The sequence below is a fragment of the Scyliorhinus canicula genome, chromosome 5, assembly GCF_902713615.1.
Source record: "Scyliorhinus canicula chromosome 5, sScyCan1.1, whole genome shotgun sequence".
NCBI lineage: Eukaryota > Metazoa > Chordata > Chondrichthyes > Carcharhiniformes > Scyliorhinidae > Scyliorhinus > Scyliorhinus canicula.
Genome location: NC_052150.1, coordinates 181,583,436 through 181,607,018, shown reverse-complemented (window position 1 = coordinate 181,607,018; position 23,583 = coordinate 181,583,436). Strand labels below are relative to the sequence as shown.

The following is a 23,583-nucleotide window of genomic DNA, read 5'->3' as shown; positions in this document are numbered from 1 at the left end:
CGGCTCGTTAATTCCCAGAGATTTAAAAAAACTGGCCCAAAAGGGAGCTGGCATCTTTAGATGGTCCCGGCTGGGACTTGAAGTGTTGCTTTATTGCTGTGTTTGGTAACTGTAAGTAGGAAAAAAAACTTTGTTTGACTTTCCTTTCCGGGGCTCCTCATTGACGACAATACCCACCACCCCCACTAGGTGTTTCCTACCCAGGCTCCTCGTTTCAGATAATCTGGTGCCATGTTAACATTCTGCCAAGTGCGGCCATTCTAACCTTTCAACCTGATATCATTCTGACATGCATTCCCTCATGTTCCCTCACATTAAGTATAAAATGCTGCTATTTAGGTGTTTCTGAAAGCACTATCTCAGTGCATCAAATTTACTTATCTGTGCTGTTAAATGCCTTGGATTCTTGGGTGGTGGAGATTGCTTTCTGTTGTCATTGACATGACATTGAGTTTAGGAGAAGATTTGGAAAGGGTTGAAGTGGCACTTTTATGTTGTTAACATATTGTAATTTAATCAGCTGTCTGCTTTGACTGGAAGCTTCTTCTACCAGCCCGGATGGAAGTGCAATGTTTTACATTGTGGCACAGAGACCAAGGACTGAATTTTAACTGAGGGAACAGATGGGTTTGGGTTGGGCGGGAGTTTTCGCTGTGAGAAATCTGTTTCCCAACCAAGCCGTCTTCAAACCCATCCAATTCTGGCCTTAACTGAATAATCATAAGACTGTATTAGAATTCAGTTGTATTTCCAATAGTCAAATGTTTTATTGCACTATAGTTTGACAAGAACATTAACAGTTACATCCATGTACACCATAAATAAAAAATAGTTCAACTTAGCCCTTTAATTAAGAAAATTATAACATGTTCAGCTAGAATTCCAGAGCAACAATCAAACAAAGTCTGAACATTTAGTGAAAATATTCCCAAGTGATGAATAGTGTAAAAAACATATTGTGCACTTCATTATTTACAGGTTGGAATATCCTAATAGCAAATATTTGAAATATACTATCATTCCAAGCAATCATACTTATTCACAGGCACAGCTGGTGAATGATTTACTGTACAGTCCTCATTAGTTGGGAGCATTTCCTCCAATATAGAAAGAAAACAATAAAAGAAGCTCATTAACAAAGAATATAGCTGATCTACCATGTCACCAATTAATCACCTCCTAATAAGCAACAAGCCAGCAAGTCCTTACTGACTCTCAGAATCTGAGGTTTCCAAGAATTTCTCACCATGGCAAACTTCTGCAAATGTCTTTGTTAAAATATTTATATTTAACCGTGAACTAATGTCCAGATCATTACTTGAGTAATATAGGATTCAGAATCTAGACGCTGTGTCTAACTGTTTGGGGTTAGCTGGAAAAGCATAACTATATTCTCCTCATCAGAACAGCTAACAGTAATTATTTTACAACTGGGTGTTTTCTTCAAGTGAATCGCTCAAAGATGTGTTCTGTGGCAGAGCTGGTTTGACAAAGTGTGGTTGAATAACAGTTTTCTCTTCCAGCAGTGACACAACAGTATGTACTGTTGTCTTTGGATCAAGAAACGTTACGAGTGGCAAGTTGATGTTTTTTTCCTGATAAATACGATTCTGCACTGTCATACTTAGCATGGAATCAAGGCCAAAACTGGAAAGATAGGATTCTTTTGTAAACTCTGCAGGGTCAGTATTACTGACTTCAGACAACAATGCAATGACATACTGCTCAGGTGTCATTGCTGAATTACTAGCTAAAACCTGCTGTTGGATGAGCTGTGTTTTACTGATTTCATCCTGTACAAGTGATAGGAATCGTGCTTTGAGAAATTGATTTTGAGAGACAACATTCTGATATAAATTCAAGAAATTGAATTTACAGACAGCTTGTTGTGGATTGTCCAACGCCAAGCAGTGTTCAAGGCATTCAGAAATTTCTGAAACTTCCAGTGTCATTATCCCTTTCGATTCCAGAAACCTTTGGGTACTGTCCTTATTGAGTAACAGGCCAAGGTTCAATGCACCCCAGTTTAAAGATTGCCCTACAAGCCCTTGGTTTCTCCTATAGTGGACAAAGAAATCAAGAAACGAGTTTGCTGCAGAATAGTTTGACTGGGCAGAATTCCCGCTAAATGATGCAATTGAGGAGTAACATACAAAGTAGTCCAACTGGAGGGACTGTGTTGTATAGTGAAGATTCAGGACACCTGCAATTTTGGGATTCAGAACTTTTTCAAACAACGTTTGATTTAGACTTTGAAGAAGGCCATCATGTAATACAACAGCACTGTGAAAAACTCCTTTAATTGCAATCTTTGGGAAAATGTCATGAAAGGCATTGATGGTTTTCTCAACATCCGACAGCACTGAAATGTCACAGGTCATGCTAGTTACCCTGGTCCCAAACTGATTCCAGAGATTTCTAAATTCTTCCTGCTTCTCATTAGATGGAGTGCTTCTTGACAGAACAATGACATACCCACCACCATGCTTGGCAATGAAATTTACTGTGTGAAAGCCAAGCCCTGTAAGTCCCCCTGTCACTATATATGCAGCATCACTTCTGAAAAGTTGCTTTTGGCTGTGATATACTTGTATCTGTGGCATCCTACTATTTGGTGCCTGTGTGCTCTTCAGGTCAACAATTGAAACAGCTTTGCAGGTAAAGTATGATTCTGCCCTGCATTCATCCACATCAGAGATCACTTGCTGAAAATCAACTTTTGGTAAGTCAAGCTGTTTTCTTTCTAAATGAATTGATCTCACCCACTTGTAAATATCACGTGCAGATTTTGTAAGATATCCCTTCTGAAATATGTTAGCTACCAGCAAAACGTGAACATAAACATTGTCCTTTTCACAGCCTGGAATGTTGTGAGAAGTATCAAACACCTGGTTGTTGTCAAAGAGAACAACAACATGTTTAGCAGAAGAGCTGTTGACAGATGTTGCAACTAAAGATGTATTAATAGGGGGCAGGAAAATCAATGCATCAGAATGAGTAAAAGCAGGTGAAAAGTCATGAGATTCAATCTGAACTCTCCACCCCAATCCATTGGCTGCCATGGACAGCACTTTAGTCAGACATGATTCTGGCTCCATGGAAACAATTAGCAAACGTTTGTCATATTTAGCACGAGGCAAAATGTTATGCAGTATTTCCCACGCGAGTACAAAGTATGAAACACATGGTGTCTGCTTCAACAGTGGAATTTTACTGCTTTTGTAACAAACAGATGCAGAAAGAGTGACTGTGGAAAATGCTGCAACTGGGTAACATACAGCAACGTGATCACCTATTTTACAGGTCTTTACATCACTGCTAACAGCTGTGACTGTGCCACTGAAGTCAAGAGCAAGTAGATTGTGCCCCTCTGTCATTGATTTGTTCCAGTACATTGTCCGTCCAAAGTTCATTTCTGATACACTGATTGGAAAGTAATCTGATGTATGGATGCAAATTTTGTCAATTTTAACATGGACAGTTTGTTTTGTTGGCTCATTCACTTTCCCGTGCTGTGGTGTTGCATGGAAATTTACAACTTTGTAGGGATCAAATGTTTGGAAACTGACATTTTCAAAACCAGAGTAAGGAACCGTGCTGTGAACATTATCAGATATTTTAGTGGGTATCCGTGTGATGTGGGATGTATACAGCTTTCCTCGCCTAATCATTACTTCGGGATAGTTATGAGGCAAGGTAATTGCATTTGCCAATGCTTTAATATCTGCATCAATGTCAGAACTGATGTCAATCAGGTGAAAAGTAACCTCTTGAAGTTCTGCGGCACATGATCTGGTCATGCCCCATAACGCAAAGCCTGCCGTGATCTGATCTACTGTTTTTTCTGATGTCCTGAATGTGATTGTTCTGATAGACTTTGTGGAATTTGCCCCTTGAACTAGTTGAAGGATTTGACGGTAAATCTCACAGCAGCTGCTAATATGCTCCACCGTTGCTTTGCTGTTCTGGTCAGTTAATTTTTGCATCCCCCACATGAATAACACATCATCAAAGCTGCTCAAATCATTAATATTGTGCTGCCTTAGAACCTGTGTAATTTCTGTGTCCATCAATGTCTTAGGTTCTTGGTAAGGAATATATGAGGACTGCTTGTGCAAGTACCTTTGAAGGCTACCAGCAATTCCACAGTTATCTGCAAAGACCAACAATTTGGGGGCAGAAGGATGATCTATACCTTTGGGAAGGTAAACTATTTCCTCCCACTTATTTTGGTAAAAATAGTCATTGAATTCTCCAAAATTCTGTTGGCTAAGAAATGTAATTCTGACATTTTTTAGTTCTGCAATGAGGGTTCCCTTTGTATCTGTAAACCCCCCCGAGACCTCATAAAATTCTGCAGTACTATTACATGTCCTCATATACATCAGCATTTCCTGTTGCATTGGTTGGCATATTGTCAAACTCCCCACGGATGTCGGGAATCCTGCTCTAGAGTTTGACATTTTCATTGCTACGACAGCTGTCATTTGCATATAATAATCTAAAATGACTGGATGAATGTGGTAATCGTGCATCTGCAGCACAATCTCATCAGGTACCTTAATACATGTTATAGCTTCCTTTAATTCATCCCCACAGAACACATCCCCAAGGTGTCTGAAAACTGAACCATATTGGAAACCTAAAGAGGAGAGCTCATCATAGATGTCTTCCGCTTTTATCTTTTCCTTGACCCTTTGTGAAATATTTTGCAGAGCGATAGTATTTTCTTCAACGATGCATTCCGGAACTTGACGAACCTCTCCCTTTGCATAAGTGGCAGAAGATGCAGAAACAACAAACTTGGTCACTTTGTCTTCCTTGGTAAGTTGTACCTTGAGCTCAGTTGAGTTTGGTTGCACAATACAGGGATTCAAAAAAGTAGTACTGATTTGACACAAACTGAGTGGTATCTTTGGCTTAATACTTGCCAGGGCCGATGCTAAGCCAAGCTCCACATGAACAGAGCCGGGTAATATAGGGACATTATTGTTTTTGTGCTCCAATATATATGGCACTGTTGTTGGTGTTAGGTTGTAGTTGAATTCCTTGCCATCTCTGTTTGAACTGCAGAGGAAGGGGTGCGTGGGAGATACTACATTTTCATTACTTTGCCTAAAGTCTTCAAAATTGACCTGAAGCTTAGTACGATCAAATTTGTAGCAAGGATACAATGTTGGAGCAGATTCACATTCTACATACATATTTTTCCAGTTAGGATTGTACCCTAGTTCAAATAGTTTCGATAAAACTGAAATCAGTGTTTCATAATCCCTCTCTGGCTGTACTGCGGGAAGAACCAGAACGTCATGCCCTACAATTTCTCTGATGTACCTTTGTAAGGCCCTTCTTGGACCTATTTCTACAAACACAGCATTTTTCACCTCGGCAACTGCAGTTCTTATGGCTTGTTCAAAGGCAACAGGATTGCGAATATTTCTGGCCCAATATTCCCCTGTGACACAGTCTCCCCTTGAAACTAGTTGTCCAGTAACAGTGGAAATTACTTTGGTCTCTGTTTCATGTTTTTCTAAGTTGCCTATGTTCTCTTCCACCTGTTTTAATATTGGTTCCATTAAGTGACTATGATATGCTGCCGGAACATCTAAACTATGAAGGAATACATTTCTGTCACCAAATGAACTGGACAATTCTGCGTGCAGTTCATCCACTGCTTTGGAGTCACCTGACACTGTACATGATGACGGACTATTGAATGCAGCAATGCACAATCTCCCCGAATATGAATCAAGTTTGTCTGACACAGTTGACAGGGATAAATTGCTAACCACTAACATTTTTCCTCCTGTTACTGTTGACTGTAATACACTTCGGTGGTAAAGCACCTTTACAGCATCTTGTAATGAAAGTATCCCAGCACAATGAGCTGCAGCAACTTCCCCAACAGAATGACCAATGGTAACATCTGGCTGCACTCCCCAAAACTTCAAAAGAGACACAATTGCCATCTGAATGGCAAACAGCACTGGCTGTGCGATGTCTGCTTTTGTGAAGTCGGCACAGTCGTCTCGAATTAAATCTAGCAATTTGATGTTTGTGTATGGTTTGAGTATTCGTTCTATCTCTTCAATTTGTGACCTGAACTTTGCTTCTGTTTGGAGAAGTTGTTTGCACATACCTTGATATAAAACACCATTGCCACAAAATACAAATACTAGCTTTACCCCTGTCTTTCCCTGAGCTACTTCAGTATTTGTGGCTGATTTAAGCTGCTGCTGCAGATGACTGAGAGAAGATGCCACAAATGCTTTTCTGTATCTGTTATTTTTGTGGCTTCTTCTGCAGGCAGATGTATATGCCAGGTTCTGGAGCACAATGTCATCACTTTCCTTTATTTGGTGACTTGTGTCTTTTAGCATCATCTGAACTGAATTCTGGGAGGCAGCTGAAAGCACAAATATCGCGAACGGTTTTTGTGCACAGTTTTGTACAGAATCCTGCCGGTACTCCCTTACTACTACATGAGCATTTGTTCCCCCAAAACCAAATGAATTAACCCCTGCCATCTTCTCTTTCATCCAACTTTCATTCCATCGTTTCACACTGGTAGGAATATGTAGATTCAAAGCTTTTGCATTGATGCTTGAATTCCCCTCAGAGTAGTGGAGTGATGGCACAATTTTCCCATGATGCATCATTAGGAGCACTTTAATTAAACCTGCTGCTCCTGCAGCGGACTCTGTGTGACCAATGTTTCCTTTGACAGAACCCATGATGAGTGGAGGTAGGTCTGGATGCCTGGATTGCCCAAGGATATTTGAGATGCTGGCTGCTTCTGTAGGATCACCAGCTGGTGTTCCGGTTCCATGAGCCTCCATGTAGTGAATCTCTGATGGGTCAACATTTCTGGGGTAAATACTTCTCAATAACTCTTCTTGTTGTGTTTTTGAGGGTCTGGTGATGGGTGTGACTGTCCTACCATCCTGATTTACTGCACTACGGACTATTACTCCCCAAATATGATCAAGGTCCTTCTGAGCCTGTTAACAAGATTAATCGATATGGAAAATTAATAATAGATATTGGAATAAATATCAATGTATAAGTGCATATTCTGGATAAAAATGTCGACAAACAGGTTTGATAATTATGCATTACCTTTGTCAGCTTCTTCAACAGAAGAATTCCACAACCTTCTCCCCTTCCGTACCCATTACCTTTGCTGGAAAATGGCTTGCTTATTCCATCTGGTGATATCATCTTTGCTTTGCTAAGTGCTACATTGACTCTTGGTTCAATGATACAGCTCACTCCCCCACAAACAGCCATCTCACAATCACCTGAAAGATGAAAATGGAGTTTGAACAAAGTCTTTGTGGACAAAGTTGAGCTTGATAAGAGTAGTTGGTTTGTAATAAAAATATTGACAAAGCAAGGGCAGCCTGTGGTGCAGTGGTTAGCACTGGAACTGCGTTGCTGAGGAACCGGGTTTCAATCCTGGCCCTGGGTCACTGCCCGTGTGGAGTTTGCACAATCCCCCCATGTCTGCGTGAGTTTCACCCCCGCAACCCAAAGATGAGCAATTTAGGTGGATTGACCACGCTAAATTGCCCCTGAATCGGAAAAAAAAATAATTTTGCTCCTTTTCCCAATTACCTTAAATCTGAGCGCTCTGGCTCTCGATTCTTCCACCAATGGGAACAGTTTCTCCCCCTCTACCCTCTCCAGGCCCCTCATGATTTTGAATACTTGTTTCAGATCTCCTCTCAGCCTGAAGCTCGCGTGAAGCTTAACAGCGAAACAATTTTATTTTATGTGTTTTTAACAAGTACCGTGGTTAGCACTGTTTCTTCACAGCGCCAGGGTCCCAGGTTCGATTCCCGGCTTGGGTCACAGTCTGTGTGGAGTCTGCACGTTCCCCCTGTGTCTGCGTGGGTTTCCTCCTGGCTCCGGTTTCCTCCCACAAGTCCCAAAAGACGTGCTGTTAGGTAATTTGGACATTCTGAATTCTCCCTCCGTGTACCCGAATAGGGATTTTCACAGTAACTTAATTTCATTGTTAATGTAAGCCTACTTGTGACAATAAACATTATTATATATTCCAAATAATGGTCTCCCATTTAAGAGGATGAGGAGGAACTTCTTCTCTGAGGATTGTTAATCTTTGGAATTCTCCACCTCATAGAACATGGCTGTGTCATCGAGTATATTCAAGGCTGAATTAAACAGATTTTTGATCTCCAAGAGAATCAAAAGGTTATGGGGGTGGAGAAACAGGTAGGAAAATGGAGTTAAGGCCAAATTCAGATGAGCCATGATCTTACTGAATGATGGGGTAGGCTGAATGGGGCAAATAACCTCTTCATGCTCCTATTTCCTCTGTTTTTAAATGCTTATTAAAAAGTGAAATAATTATTCGTACCTTGCTTGATAGCCATTGAAGCATAGTGTAGAGCAACAAGGGATGATGAGCATGCTGTGTCGATAGCCAATGATGGTCCTGTAAGGTTGAAAGTGAAAGAAATCCTATTTGCTGCGATACTCATTGATGTTCCTGTCCCATTGTAATGGGTGATTTTGTTGGCGGCACTATTTAAAATTCCTTCATAGTCACGATTCATGAGTCCTAAAAAAGCCAAGAACAAAGTGTCATATATTACTGAAGAGTATTGCTGAGGAGTATATCTGTGCACACAGAATACTTTTTTTGACTCTATTTGTAGCTGTGGACTAGCATTAAGTAAATGTGCAGATGGACATCCAAAGTGTAGTGTAGATGTCCTTCCCCAACAGGCTGTATGGATGCTTTGTGAACTGCAATTTTCAAGAGTTAGGTTTTTGTTCGGTAAGGGTATTAAAAGTTATGAAAGGTGGGCAAATGTTATTGAAATACAAATCAGCCATGATCCAGTCAAATGGCTGAACAAGTTTAAGGGGCAGAATGGTTTGTTCCCATGTAACAAATGGAACTCACCGATGAAGACTCCTGTTCTGCTGCCACTGATGTCTTCCATAGGCATCCCTGCATTTTCAAATGCTTTGTATGTGCACTCTAACAGAAGTTTGTGCTGTGGATCCATACTGCTGGCTTCTGTTTGGTTAATGCTGAACAACTTGTGGTCAAATTCATTAAACCTGGTAAAATAAAAGATAACAAGTTTACATTAACTACATGCAGGTGAATTTACAATGGGTGGAGTGTTCTCCTGCTCATCGGATATAATTTCAGCTGAAGAGTTATGAAAACTCAGAAAAAATGGCAGAAATGGTATTTATTGTTATTCCAGAGTTTCTGTGGCTCTATTGCTGATGCTGATGATAGGGGCTGGTTTAGCTCACAGGGGCTGGTTTAGCTCACAGGGGCTGGTTTAGCTCACAAGGCTAAATCGCTGGCTTATAAAGCAGACCAAGCAGGCCAGCAGCACGGTTCGATTCCCGTACCAGCCTCCCCGGACAGGTGCCGGAATGTGGCGACTAGGGGCTTTTCACAGTAACTTCGTTGAAGCCGACTCGTGACAATAAGCGATTTTCATTTCATTTCATTTTCATTTAAACTCAAACCGCCCCCATGCAGACATATTGGAAATGTGAGAGAAATGTGAAGTGATGTATTTTGTAAGGAAGAAAAGGAGAGGCAATATAAACTAATTGGCACAATTTTAAAGAGATGCAAGAACAGAGAGAGAGGTTTGAATTAATGATCATTTATGGTTACATTCTCTGATTTCTTAATTAAGTTAAACTGTTTTTGCTGCATTTTCCTTGGAGTTCAAATAGATCTCAAGATTAAGAATAAACATTTCAATTGGCTGATTATGCTTTGTTGATTTATAATCATTAATACTCTCTGATCATTGAAGTTATTATTGTAGAATATTTTCTGCAGCATTACCCTTCGATTAAACATCCGCGTTTTGTGATCATTTTTCCAGCTTTGTTGTCATCTGTGTCATGCCAGAACTTAGTATCGAATCGATCTGGTGGAATATCTACGACACAGTTTCTTCCCTCATGAAGAACTTTCCAGAAATTGTCAATGCCTTCCCCTGAAAATAAAACACAAGAATTCAGAAGGGAATCACAGGTATTAAAATCATTCTGAATACGTCAGTAAAATTGTCTGAAGACAGACAGTGTCATTGGTTATGACAGCTCTTGTTGGCCATGTGGCCAATGCTCACATCCTTTTTTTCCAAAAATATGCTTCATTCATAAAATATCGAAAAATAAATTCCAAAACATTTCAAACTGGTAATTACGGAATGCAATAACATTACATTTTTCTCATAGAGCATGTTGCATCCTGACATGTCTCAATTCAATTGTGATACGTGTGGGGTGGGATTCTTCACCCGGCGCTCCAGTTTTCTTCTGTTACAGCATGCCCTGCTGACAGTGGAGTTGTCCGTCCTGCCAGCCAGCCAATGGAATTTCCCATTGTGGGCAGCCCCACGTTGTCGGGAAATCCCCAGGTGTGGGTGTGCTGCCGGCACAGCGGAGAATCCTGACAGTGGAGAATCCATGATATTTACCATATATATTCAATGTGCAGCAGCCAGCCCAAGGGGTTCTACATAGTTTCCAGTCCTCGGTGTACTTTGGCTGAAAGGACTGAAACAATTTTCCCCATTTCCCAATTTATGGCACATGCCCCAAGCTTTACTGCCTCCCTCAGCATGTAGTCCTGGCTCATAGAATGTGCCAGTTTACAACACTCAGGCACGGATAACTCTTTGCACTGGAAGGCCAACAAGTTTCAGGCAGACCATAAAGTGTCTTTCACTGAGTTGATAATCCTCCAGCTGTGGTTGATATTTGTCTCGGTGTGTGTCCCTGGGAACATCCCGTGGAGCTCAGAGTCCTGTGTCAAGGAATGACACAAAAACCACTACATCCCTTTCCAGACCCTGAAGGAGGTGTGTGAGTCTCTTCACCATCACAGCCGCTTTGAGGACAGCATGCGGAGGTGCTGAGACTTCGGGCATACGTGAAGGGTCTGATGGAGAGTGCACTTTTCAGCAGCCAAGCTACATCTTGGCGCTTGTTTGGAAATTTTGGCAATCAGACATTCTGCCAAATGACAGACTTCTCAGGGAACGATCGAACAAGATCTACCATCTACTATAGTATTACTATACTATTAGGCAGCATTGTAACATAGTGGTTAGCACAATTGCTTCATAGCTTCAGGGTCCCAAGTTCGATTCCCGGCTTGGGTCACTGCCTGTGCGGAGTCTGCACGTTCTCCCCACCTGTGCGTGGGTTTCCTCCGGGTGCTCCGGTTTCGTCCCACAGTCCAAAGACGTGCAGGTTAGGTGGACTGGCCCTGCTAAATTGCCCTTAGTGTCCAAAATTGCCCTTAGTGTTGGGTGGGGTTGGTGGGTTATGGGGTGTGGGCTTGGGTAGGGTGCTCTTTCCAAGAGCCGTTGCAGACTCGATGGGCCGAATGGCCTCCTTCTGCACTGTAAGGGCAGCCTGTGGTGCTGTATGTTGTGGGAAACATACTGTTTGATGGACCTGTGGTCAAAGGTGTTCTTCTTGATAAACATTTCCACTAAGAACAGGTGATGGGACACAGTCCAACTACTTGGAGTGTTCCACGGCAAAATGACCAGATCTATACTTTGCAACACCAGGGAAGGTGAAACCTCAGCTTGCAGTGACACTTGATGTTTACAGACTGAGGGTTCACACACAGTTTGATGCAGCCGCACACAAGATGGCCATCAGGATTATCATAGAATTTACAGTGCAGAAGGAGGCCACTCGGCCCATCGAGTCTGCACCGGCTCTTGGAAAGAGCACCCTACCCGAGGTCAACACCTCCATCCTATCCCCATAACCCAGTAACCCCATCCAACACTAAGGGCAATTTTGGACACTAAGGGCAATTTAGCATGACCAATCCACCTAACCTGCACATCTTTGGACTGTGGGAGGAAACCGGAGCACCCGGAGGAAACCCACGCAGACACTGGGAGAATGTGCAGACTCCACATAGACAGTGACCCAAGCCGGGAATCGAACCTGGGACCCTGGAGCTGTGAAGCAATTGTGCTATCCACAATGCTACCGTGCTGCCCTTAATGAGGGCAATGCTGGGCACATTTTTTCCCCTTCTATCCAGATCTTGTATATGATATCACAAAGTAAGGTAAAGTTAAAACAAAAGCTTTATGTATGAATAAAACTGATGACCAGGTGTTCATTCTGGTGCACAATGTCCACTCTGTTCCTCATCCAGGGCTTTGCTGCTTCTTTAGACCAGCATTCAGGGACAACAATTGCAGCAGAGATCAAAAATTGTCTTTGATATCGTCTTCTTCATCACTACCATCACCATCGTCACTTGAAGCCGGCATCGAGGTACCCAGAAAAAGACTCACAACTCAGAGTTTACACCTAACCTTAGGCAAAAGGCCGAGAAGCTTTGGGTAAACAGCTCCACTGCTTTGTGGGTGTTCCAGGAGATCAGACTAAATACTGATTGAAAATCCAGAGTGGAGTCACATAGGCAGTAATCTGGAAATTCCTGCAGCTGAGCTTATACCAAACAATACTGGTTTCATCCTTTCCTGTGGACACCATCAGCAATTCAGGGTTTCCATGCATCTTTCCCAGGCCTGAGCCCTGGAGAGGACATTTCAGCTTCCCGGTTTACATTGGCACAATGCGGATTCTCACTCGATTGGTGTAGAACATAAGCACCAGGGATTACTTCCAACAGTGGGAGAGATTATTGCATGTCATTGGATGGCTACCGTTAGCCTCAAGCTGGGCAGCCCTCAGTCAGATAAGTGTTGTTCCACCACAGCCTGCTTGCTTCAGTGAGCACTTGAACCTTAAGAGAGTCATCTCTCGCCAGGTGGGTTGCTAATCTATGCACCGGGCAGGATGAACTCAATAAGGAAAAAAAACATCTTTCGCATCTCAAGCTGTAACGTAAGGACCACGCATCTTGGCCTGAGCAATAACCTTCTGCAGATTGATGACACATGCAAGATAGCTGAGATCAAGAAAGAACTTACAAAGCTCAATGTGGACATTGCTGTGCTGACAGAACTAAGCTCACTCAAAGTGGATCCCATAAAGAGAAACATTACATATTCTTCTGGCAGGGAAACACTTGAGCATGCAGTTGAATTTGCAGTAAAATACTCTCTAATCATGATAATTGATCATGTATCCCGCACTGCCCCACAGAAGGTTCAAAATGACATTATACTCTTTGCTTTTCCACAAGCACAGGCCCTGTTAACATCATGTACATCTATGCCCCTTCACTCACTGCCACTCCAGATGACAAGGGTCAATCCTATGAGGAACTTTAGGCTGCCATGAACAGAATCCCCTCCCAAAAACGAGGGACTGTATCATCTACGAAGCTCCAATGCAAGAGTGGGTACTAACTACACAGCTTGGCCAATGTTCACAGGACACCAGGGAGTTGACAAAATGAATGAAAATGGACAGAAGTTACTGGAGCTATGCTATTACTGTGAATTCTGTGTGACAAATGGCTACTTCCAAACTAAGCTGTGCCACAAGGTGTCCTGGAGACATTCGAGATCACGCCACTAATGCCAGCTAGATCCCATCATCACCAGACATCCAACCCTCAAAAGTGTCCTCATTGCTCGTAGCTATCACAGCCCTGACTGAGACACTGACCACTTTCTGGTGTGCAGCAAGGTCAGGCTGCAAGAAGAAAGGTCATCCTCAGATCAACACTTACTGTCGCCAACCAGAAAGGACCCAGGAGTTCCTCAACATCCTTCTTCAGGATCCTTTTTAATCAATGCTCAAAGTCACAGTGGGATAATTTACTCAACACCATCCATCGGCACTCACTATGCAGGGGAAGTATATCAGAGGAATGCTGACTGGTTTCATGCTTGTTAAGCTGAAATGGAACAAGTTGCTGCAACCATGAGGAGAACCCCCATGAACTACAAGCGAAACCCCAGCAAATAAAATCAAGATGTTGTCAGATCGGCCAGAACCAAGTCCCAACAGACAGCTTGGCCTTGTGTTGAACAATACTGACTGAAGCCCTGCAACAGCGTTCAATCTACTGCTGAACCAGGGGATGCTAGAATAATGTATGAAGGAATCAAGAAAGCAACAGGCCAAGAAGCAGCAGTCCAATTATCCCCCATGAAGGTAAAAACAGTGAAAAAACAGCAAGCCATTGAGAAGGTGGTGGAGCCCTAGAACTTTATGCAATGGAGAATGTTGTCACTGAAGAAGCTCCCAGCGCCATTCCAGACTTTCCTGTCATGGCTGAGCTGGACAGCGAGCCCTCATAGCAGAACTCAACAAGGCCACTGACCATCGTGTCAGTGTAAAGCCCAGAAAACAATGGCATTTCACCTGAAGTGAGTGAGCAAAAAATGTAAAACCAGCACTTCTGCCACATCTCCAGAGATTGTTATGTGTCTGCTGGAGGAAAATATTTGTGCCTCAAGACATCTGTGATGCAAAAATAGTCACCTTGTAGAAACACAAAGGGATTGCAGTGACTACAACAATTACTGAGGAACCACCTTGCTATGAATTGTGGGAAGGTCTTTCCCACCTTGCTGAGAGGAAATTGCAGACCCGAACATCAATCATCGATCCTGAGTCTTAAATGTGGCTTCTGAGCTAGCAGATTAACAGCTGACATGATTTTTTCAGTCCAACAGTTACAGGAGAAATGCTTTGAAAAACATAGACGATTCTACATTGCGTTCATAGACCTCACCAAGTCCTTTGACCTTGTCAGCAGAGATGAACTCTTCAAATTGCTGTGGAAAATAGATTGTCCACCTGGATTCCTGGGCATCATTTCTTCTTTCCATAAGAACATGCACAGTTCAGTTAGTTACGATGGAGCATCGTCAAAAGTTTTTAAAAGTATAAAGCAGGGCTGCATCCTAGCACCTTCTCTCGTTGGCATATTTTTATCAATCCTGCTATTTGATGCTTTCAGTGTCTCTAAATGCCATCTTAGTCTGTGGGTTTCTACATGCTGAGTACACCATGCTGGCATCCCATAAATTCACTCGCTGTGGCTTGTAGGTCCGTTCTCCTGGGCCTGCAAGGAATTTGCACTGACAGTCAGCATCAGGAAGTTCCAAGTTATGGGCCAGGACATAGAGATTCCACCTTCCATCAACATTGACAACCTCACTCTGGAGGATGTTGATAGCTTCATATACCTTGGGTCAGCAATTGCCAGGATCCTGTCCCTCAATGCTGAAATCAGCCCCAGGATTGCCAAGGCCACAGCTGTCATATCAAAGTTGAGAAGACAAGTGTGGACCAACAGCAAACTAACTGAAAATACAAAGCTCCATGTGTTCAAGTCTTATGTTCTCAGCATCTTCCTTTAAAATAACCAGGCATGGACAACATGCCAACCAGGAAAAACAGCAGAGCAGCTTCCACAACCACTGCCTCAGATGAATATTGGGAATCTGTTGGCAAGACAGAGTGCCAAAAATGAAATTAAACCAGTGTGCAGGAATCCCAGCATGTTTGCCCTCTTGTGTCAGTGGTGACTCTGTTGGCTCGTACCTGTGAGCTGAATAATGGCCACATCCCCAGAGATATGCTCTGTGGTGAGATGCTATGGAACACGACCCACAGGTTCCCATGTTTGTGATATAATGTCCGGAAGCAAGATTTCAAGCTGACAGGGTCAGAGTTGATACTTGGCAAGTCTGTTGCTGATCGGAGTGCTTGGAGACAAGCAGTCGGGAAGGGTATGGAAAAAGCAGAGGGCAAATGAAATGGCCAGATCGCAGAAAAGAGAGGAAGGAAAAGCCATCAGTCGACTTCAAGTCAATATTGTTCATCTGTGTGAGTTGTGGAAAAGACTGCCACTCATCACCCAGTCTCTACAGCCATAACAAATGATGCTCAATACAGAAGTGACATCACCCTGGTGTAGTCCATCATCTCCCAAGATGGACTCATGTCATCATGGGTGACCATGTCTTGATCACTTGATTGAACAATCTGCACCAAATTTGTGCAAACTTTCTAATCAACTGCAAGTGAATTTAAGCCAAAGTACTCTTTATTATAGGAGCCTTTCTTTTTGACATTCTGGCAGTTCTCCAAATGCAAACTGGGCACCATGATCACAAGAGGCTGCACTCACCAAGATTCCTTAGCAGCACCGTCCAATCCCTGACCATTATCAGAAGGACAAGAGCAGCAGATACCTGGGAACACCACCACCAGCAGGTTCCCCTCCAAGTTACTCACCATCCGGACTTGGAAGTTTATTGTCGTTCCTTCACTGTCGCTGAGACACAATCCTGGAATTCCCTCCCTCACAGCACGGTGGGTATACCTAGGACCAGCGGCCCCAATGGTGCCGGACACTGACAGGGCAGGGGCATGTGGGTGAGGGAGGGACATGCCGGGGCGGAGCCCACAGTGCCAACCGGGGTCACCGTGTAGCCCATAGAACCTGGTTGGGCTCGGGAGTATGCGCCATGCTAACATGTTGGTCTTCCACCCCCTGCAAACAATGGCATTTGTTGTGTTAGGTAATTTGGAATAACACAAGCTGCCACTTGATGCAGTTTTGAGGAAAATATGCTCCAGACTTTGAAGTGAGTTCAAGGTGTTTTATTGAACAATTAGCACAGTTCTCAATGAGTTCGACTCTGCTAATCTAAATGTAGTAACTCAGTCTAACTGAACCAGTCTTGCTCTAAGCCACGTGCTGGGGTGTGATGCTGAGGCAACACCCTCTCTCACTCCGTAGATGTTGGTCTGTGGAAAGAGGCGGGGTGTGAGTGCCTGATCCCTTTTATAGTGAGATACCACCCCTGAGTGTCCTGACTGCTCATTGGTCGTGTCCTATTCTATGTGTTCATTAGCTGCATGTTTGCATATATCATGACAGCGTTTGTCCTTCAACCAGCAATGCTGGCCACTATACTGATAGTCGCTGCTCTGTGAGATGCCTTGAGGCCACTCTGAGAGGAGGGGGAATCTGCAGCAACAGAGCGGCCAGCAGAGGACCGGGCAGGAGAGGACCGGGCTGCAGAGGGGCAGGTGGCAGCCACACAGGCTGGAGGGCCGGCTGCCAACAGACCGAGGAGGAGGAAGTGCCAAGGAGGCACCGCATGAGGCCGCATGTGTACCGGCACTGCCTGTTATTCGAGGGCCTGTCAGATCAGGCATGCCGTTGGGGACTCCGGATGAGCTTCTGTTGACTGGAATGGTGTGTGTTGGGGGCAGGACCATTTACGTTCGGCTGCGCCAAACACGGACCCGGCGAATCCGGCACCGTTTTCAATGGAATTGATTGCACTCCACGTGGTGATGGTGCTAGCCCATTTAAAGTAGCTGAATCGGTGTAGGTGTTGCGCTGTTTTCACCACGGTTCCCATGTAGGCGTCTGCACTTAGCCTCAAAATCAGAGAATCCAGCCCTTATGGTTAATTCTCTGATTTATATTGTCCATGGGCATAAAGATTTATCAAGATTCATCCATACATAGTGACTCGGGAGGGGAAGCTGCATTATCTATTCAATTAAATTGGACAGAAAATGATGGGCGAGTGATTAATCTCACCTGAGTGCAAGCAGCCCTTTATACTCAAGCATTAGAGTAAAATCTGCCCTAATTCATCTGCATTGAATAATAAAGTCAATAACTATTCATAATTCCAATCCTCATTTACCTACCTCCAGGAAAATTGCATCCTATTCCAACAATTGCTATTTCTTCACCTTTATTTTCCATTTTTCATTGTTTGTGTCTATTGGTGGAAAAAGAGAGAATACAGCAAAATTTTAACTATTTCAAATAATACTTGGTTATTATAAGGTTGCTGAGAGCATTCGTGATATTCCTGCCTCCATTAAGAATCTAGAACAACATAACAAGGACTGACAATGATAGAGCCCCGGAATGCTTACAGCACAGAGCAAATTCAGCCAATTAAGTTTGTGCAACCTCTCTGTAAGGTCAATTCAGCTAGTCCCACTCCCCACATTTTCCTTGAAATCGGCAAGATTTATATCCACAGGAGCTTATCCAATTGTCCTTCGAAAGCCACAATTGAACCTGCCTCCAGCACCCACTCAGGCAATACATTGTAGACCCTAACCACACACAGCAGTGGCAGGAGAGAAGACGAGACAGCAGAAACTGGAGCACGAGGGGGGTTGAAAGCCAGAGGGGGAGGGGTGGGAGGCCAGAGGGAGGGTTAGATGGAATCATGGAGCATTGCATATGGGATGGTGGGGGTAAGGGACTGTTGCTGGGGTGGGCTCCGAGCAGAGGGGGAGGGGTGGGAAGGCCAGAGGGAGGGTTAGATGGAACCATGGAGCCTTGCATATGGGATGGTGGGGGTAAGGGACTGGCGCTGGGGTGGGCTCCGAGCAGAGGACAGTTGGGGGAGGCGGCTGAATGTTTAGATGGAGGGATCTGGCGTTCCAATGGCGTAATCCAGGGGGAAATAAAAGATCTTCTATTCTAATTTACCATGGACAGTCCATTCTCAAACCATTCAAATTGGCCTTCCTCCAATAAATATTGTTATTCAGGATTGCACTTTGTTTTTTTTTCCTACAGGTAATCTAAACCTTATTGTACTTAAAAAAATCCAATGAACTGGAATTTAGCGTGGCCAATCCACCTACCCTGCACACCTTTTGGGTTGTGGGGATGAGACCCACGCGGACATGGGGAGAATATGCAAACTCCACACAGACAGTGACCCGGGGACAGGATCGAACCCGGGTCCTCAGCACCGAGCTAATCACTGCGCCACCGTGCCACCCAACCTTATGTTATTTTGATCACTGTTTCCTGAATGTTACCCTACTGACCGAGTTGATCCCCTCAGTCCCCAAAACCAGATCCAGCAAAGCTTACTTCTTTGTTATTTCAGAAGCATACAAATCAAGAACTCCTGAACTCTGCTGAAAATCTTCTTCCTCTCTGTCGCCTCAGTCGCTTTCCCCATTTATATTAGGATAATTTTACTTACTATTTCTTAAGTGGCCTCTAAGGGCCATTGGTTAGACTGCAATTAAATCGCACAAGCCAGTGGGAGTTTGTATTGTACAAACTGCCTAGTTTTGTCAAAGATCGCAATTTACTTCTCCTTCAAGGTGAGACAGCTAGTCTCACTCTAATATGCACTCGCCGGATCTAACGAGGCCCTGGGATCTAACATCTTCGCCTCGGAGATCTCCGGCAAGTGCTATTCAGTGCTGCACTCCAAAAATGGGGACCAGACAGAAGGCCACTTGTGGGGGTCTCCCAAATGATCGGAGACCCCCAGGTGCTTGCCTGCTATGCCACCTGGGCACCTTGGCACTGCCAGCCTGGCACCTAATTTGATTAGATCACGCCCATTGTATTTTTAGGCCAGCATCCTGAACTATCCTTGAGAAGGTGGCTTGCAGCTTCCTTGAGTCACTGACAAAATTTGACTTCGAAATTATCAGCAAAGTATCTAATTTTCCCAAGCTAAACACTGAAGAATTTTTAATTAAAATATCTAAATAATTTATGCTTAAATTTGTGTGGAGAAACAATTGTACTAAATCTGATACTGCTGTCAGCACTGCTGCCTCATGGCGCCAAGGGCCCGTATTCGATCCCGACCCCCGGTCACTGTCCATGTGGAGTTTGCACATTTTCTCCATGTCTGTGTGGGTCTCCATTGGTGTTGTTTTTGTCGTGCTTGTTGTCGACATTGTTGCCTCTGGTACGCTTCTTGTTATTGTCTTTGATGGTGTTGTTGTGTTGGTTGGTTTTGTTGTCATGTTTGCTGCACTCACGGACCACACTCTGTGGATAATACGAGTCCCTCACACAGTTACTCGTGTCAGCGTTCTTTGTGGCATCTGCTGTTTGCTGCTGTTTTCTTGGGCGTGCCGTCACTGAGTTTGCGGTGCTCCCCGTCTGGAGTCATGTCCGGCTTACCTGAATCAGCTTTGGCTTGTTGATGCTCCCTGTCTGGAGTCTGGTCTGTTTCACCTGAGTCAGTTTTGGCTTGTCAATGCTCCCTGACTGGAGCCCTTTCTGGTTCACCTGAATCAGCTTTGGATTCTTGACGCTCCCCGTCCGGAGTCATTTCAGGTTCGCTGGCATCTTCTGAGGTTTCTTGATGCTCCACGTCCGGAGTCAAAACTTTCAGGAATGCATTTGCTTGTGGAGAGGCTTGAGCAGATGAGGTTTGCATTATCGTGGTGTCACCGGAGTCACCAGTAGTCTCACTGTGATTGTCGAGTGCCTCTGTACATTCTAGCTGAGGTCTGTCATGTTGCACACCTTGTATGGGAAGTGGGATGCAGTCGTTACTTGTCACACATACAGTGGGCAGAGCCTCAATGTGTTCTTGTCGTTCACCCGAGCTGGGTATACTGTCAGAGTCTTCTTGTTGTTCACTGGAGCGTGGTAGACTGTCATAGTCTGCTTGCTGTGCACTTGAGCGTGGCAGACTGTCATAGTCTCTCTGTTGTTCACTTGAGCGTGGCAGACTTGCATCATCTGCTGCTGGTTGCTCAGAGGAGGTTGCTATACCCTCATGGTCTTGTTCATGCAAGGACTGCGCTGTGGAGTTTCGCGTTCCTTCCATCATAGAATCTGACCACGAGCTCGCTGTGGAGGCTTGTGTCACTCCCTCTGTGGAGTCTTGCAGCGTTCCCTGTGTGGAATCGTGCATTGGTCTAGCTGTGGAGACTGTCATCATTTCTTGTTCATGCAAGGACTGCGCTCTGGAGTCTTGTGTTGCCTCTATTGTGGAGGCTTGGACCCTTTGTGGTGCGTGGACCACTCTCTGTGTGGAGTCAGGGACCCTTCGTGGTGCGAGGACCACTCTCTGTGTGGTAGCAGGCTGCTCTCTGTGGGCTTGTACCACTCTCTGTCTCTTGGTGTCAGGCCGCAGCATAATCCTGCACTCAGGAGTCGGGATGTCATATATTCCGGGCTGAGGATTCCCCAATCCGAAGAACTCGTCGTCGGGGTCTTCAATGTACAACACTTCTAGTTGCGGTTCGGATTTGGTACTGGGGTAGCCACCTCCCAAAGTGAAATCTTCGTCTGAGTCGTTGTCAACAAAAACATTTCATCTTCTAGGGCGGTGCTAACTGCTTGTTGCAGGGTTCTGCGGAGGTTACTTTCAGCTACTGGTCAGGCATTGTGCTGTCGTTCCAGGTGAAAGAATCTGGTTTTGAGGCTTCAAAATTTTTTTCCGTGTTTTGGGACATTTCCCCTTTAAGTGGGCATGGTCCAGAGCCTCTGACGCCATGAAACGTGTGACGTAGTGCGCATGCACAGATCGCTGTTCCTATACTTGGGGCCTTTTTCGCAATTGCACATGCGCAGCTTCTCGCGCATGCGCTAACGGAACTTTCCGTTCGGTGGGCTCTTCGCGCAACTGCACATATGCAGCACCTTTTCCAAGATGGTTGCAAATTAAAACTGCCGTTTTCTGCAATGGACAGCTTACCTTCGCATCGTGGTCAGGATTGGCGCCTCTTTTACCGTTTTTCCTTGTATTTTCCTCGCAGAATTCTTGGAATTTGTCCAGGACTGCCTGGAAGTCGCTCTTGTTTTGCCCCTTTGAGTATTTGAAGGTCTGGAAGATTTCAGCTGCTTCCGGACCCACGATGGTAAGTAGGTTTATTTTCTCTGCATCCAACACACCATCTAAGTTGGACGCTACCAGGTAGATCTCGAATCTCTGCCTGAACCAACGCCAGTTTTCATTGAGATTGCCTTGGTACCTGAGCTGCTGTGGAACCGGAATCTCGAACATCATCTTGCCTGGATACCGTCGCTGGTTGTCGCTGTTTGCTGAGTTGTAACTATATGGATTTAACAGTCACTCACTGGTACCATGTTTGTTATGCTCTTGACGTAGCATAAGCTGCTTCGTTGATGTGCACTCTGACGAAGGAAGGTTCAGACTTGGAGATTGCTTTAACACATTTATTACTGTTAACGATTCTCCTACTTGGATTCAACTCTCCTGTTAATCCTGCTATAGCTACTCAGACTGACGAACCAGTCTGCTACAATCCACGTGGTGGGTGTGATGTTCAATCAAACCTGTGTCCGACAACCTACATTGTTCAGAAAATGTTCCTTTTATTAAAAAAACCTATTGTAACAATTGAGTTAAGGAAAGGAGAGGCAGAAATAATTTCAAATACTTAAGTAAAACTGTATTAAGAGGTAGGTTCATTTGCAATGATAGGTCTTACTTCATATTCTCCGATTCAGTTGAGAGCGGTGCAGTGATTTATCTCACATAATTCTATTAAATCATATCACAAGATGAAGTACATTGGATTTCACAGATATTTACTGGAAATTGTTTAATCACTTGATTAATTTAATAATTAAAGCATTTCCAGTCACAATGTGCTGGGGCGGCACGTTAGCACAGTGGTTAGCACAGTTGCTTCACAGCTCCAGGGTCCCAGGTTCGATTCCCGGCTTGGGTCACTGTCTGTGCGGAGTCTGCATTTCTCCCCGTGTCTGCATGGGTTTCCTCCGGGTGCTCCGGTTTCCCCCCACAGTCCAAACATGTACAGGTTAGGTGGATTGGTCACACTCAATTGCACTCAGTGTCCAAAAAGGTTAGGTGGGGTTACGGGGATACGGTGGAGGTGTGGGCTTAGGTCGGGTGCTCTTTCCAAGGGCTGGTGCAGAATCGATGGGCCGAATGGCTTCCTTCTGCACTGTAAATTCAATGACTATATCTATGTATAACCTCCTGAAGGCCGGGGGGGGGGGGGGGGGGGGGGGGGGGGCAGGGGGGGGGCGGGGGCGGGGGCAGGGGGGGCAGGGGGGGCGGGGGGGCAGGGGGCGGGGCGGGCAGGGGGGGCGGGGGGGTGGGCGGGGGGGGCGGGGCGGGGGGGGGGGGGTTACCCAGTGCAAATTATAGTGGTTGATGCATAAAAATCAAAAGGTTGTTTTCCATTAAAAGCCTTAATAACATATGCACATTGGCATCAATGAACCACAATTTACATCATGGCCTCGAGAGGGTGGTGCAACCTCTGATAATTGGCCTCTTTCTGGGCACAAAAACTTTATGATTAAAATTAATTTGACTTTTATTCCTAGCAACAAGACATAAAATTACTTCACTGTATATTTACTCGTATGAAGCTGTCCAATAAATCAGCGTAGTTTTGTAGTTTTGATGTTCTTTTGGTCGAATCTACTGCTGCCTTAAGGCAGAAATTCTTCCTCCTTTTCTTTTTCAGTAACTTCAGGTGAAGACACTGGACCACAAATCACCTAGTTTTAGAAATTGTGCCATGGACAATTATAATAATCTTCAGCCTGAGGGTGCAAAAAGGCCTTTCAGACAATGTAAATCACAAATGCTGATTTTACAATTTCAACTTCAAACGTTGAAATTAGATTTAGTACAATACCTCACCACAGATATTTCATTACAAATTCCTGCATTTGTAGCCTCAAAATATAAATACTATGCTGACTAATGCTGTGCTGTTTTTCTCCCCTTTTCTCCTTGTGCTGCTGTGGTGTCCAAAAGCAGCCAAGAGCTTCCATTACAACAATCTCTATTTCTACCTTTCCGTCTTTAAGAAAACACAGGCTGACTGTGCATGTGGTCT

At 44.3% G+C, this 23,583-nt stretch overlaps 1 protein-coding gene across 1 annotated transcript; it reads right to left on the bottom strand.

Moving 5' to 3' along the window:
* Positions 1-850: 850 nt before the first annotated feature.
* On the bottom strand, positions 851-23,141 carry LOC119966467 (phenolphthiocerol/phthiocerol polyketide synthase subunit C-like). Its single transcript, XM_038798198.1, has 7 exons — positions 23,098-23,141; positions 17,656-17,729; positions 9,854-10,007; positions 8,936-9,096; positions 8,384-8,587; positions 7,120-7,301; positions 851-7,001 (listed from the first exon to the last, which is right to left on the bottom strand). The coding sequence occupies exons 2-7, from the start codon at positions 17,711-17,713 to the stop codon at positions 1,425-1,427; spliced, it is 6,336 nt and encodes a 2,111-aa protein (XP_038654126.1). The 5' UTR covers positions 17,714-17,729; positions 23,098-23,141; the 3' UTR covers positions 851-1,424.
* Between the last annotated feature and the right edge of the window lie 442 nt (positions 23,142-23,583).

Bases quoted from the DNA above. Each gene is read 5' to 3' on its own strand.
- LOC119966467 (XM_038798198.1), bottom strand. From the start codon at position 17,713: ATGGAAAATAAAGGTGAAGAAATAGCAATTGTTGGAATAGGATGCAAT. The intron at 9,097-9,853 runs GTAATGCTGCAG...TTATTTTACCAG, and splicing joins CGCGGATGTTTAATCGAAGG to GTTTAATGAATTTGACCACA. The intron at 7,302-8,383 runs GTACGAATAATT...TTCATCTTTCAG, and splicing joins TTCAATGGCTATCAAGCAAG to GTGATTGTGAGATGGCTGTT.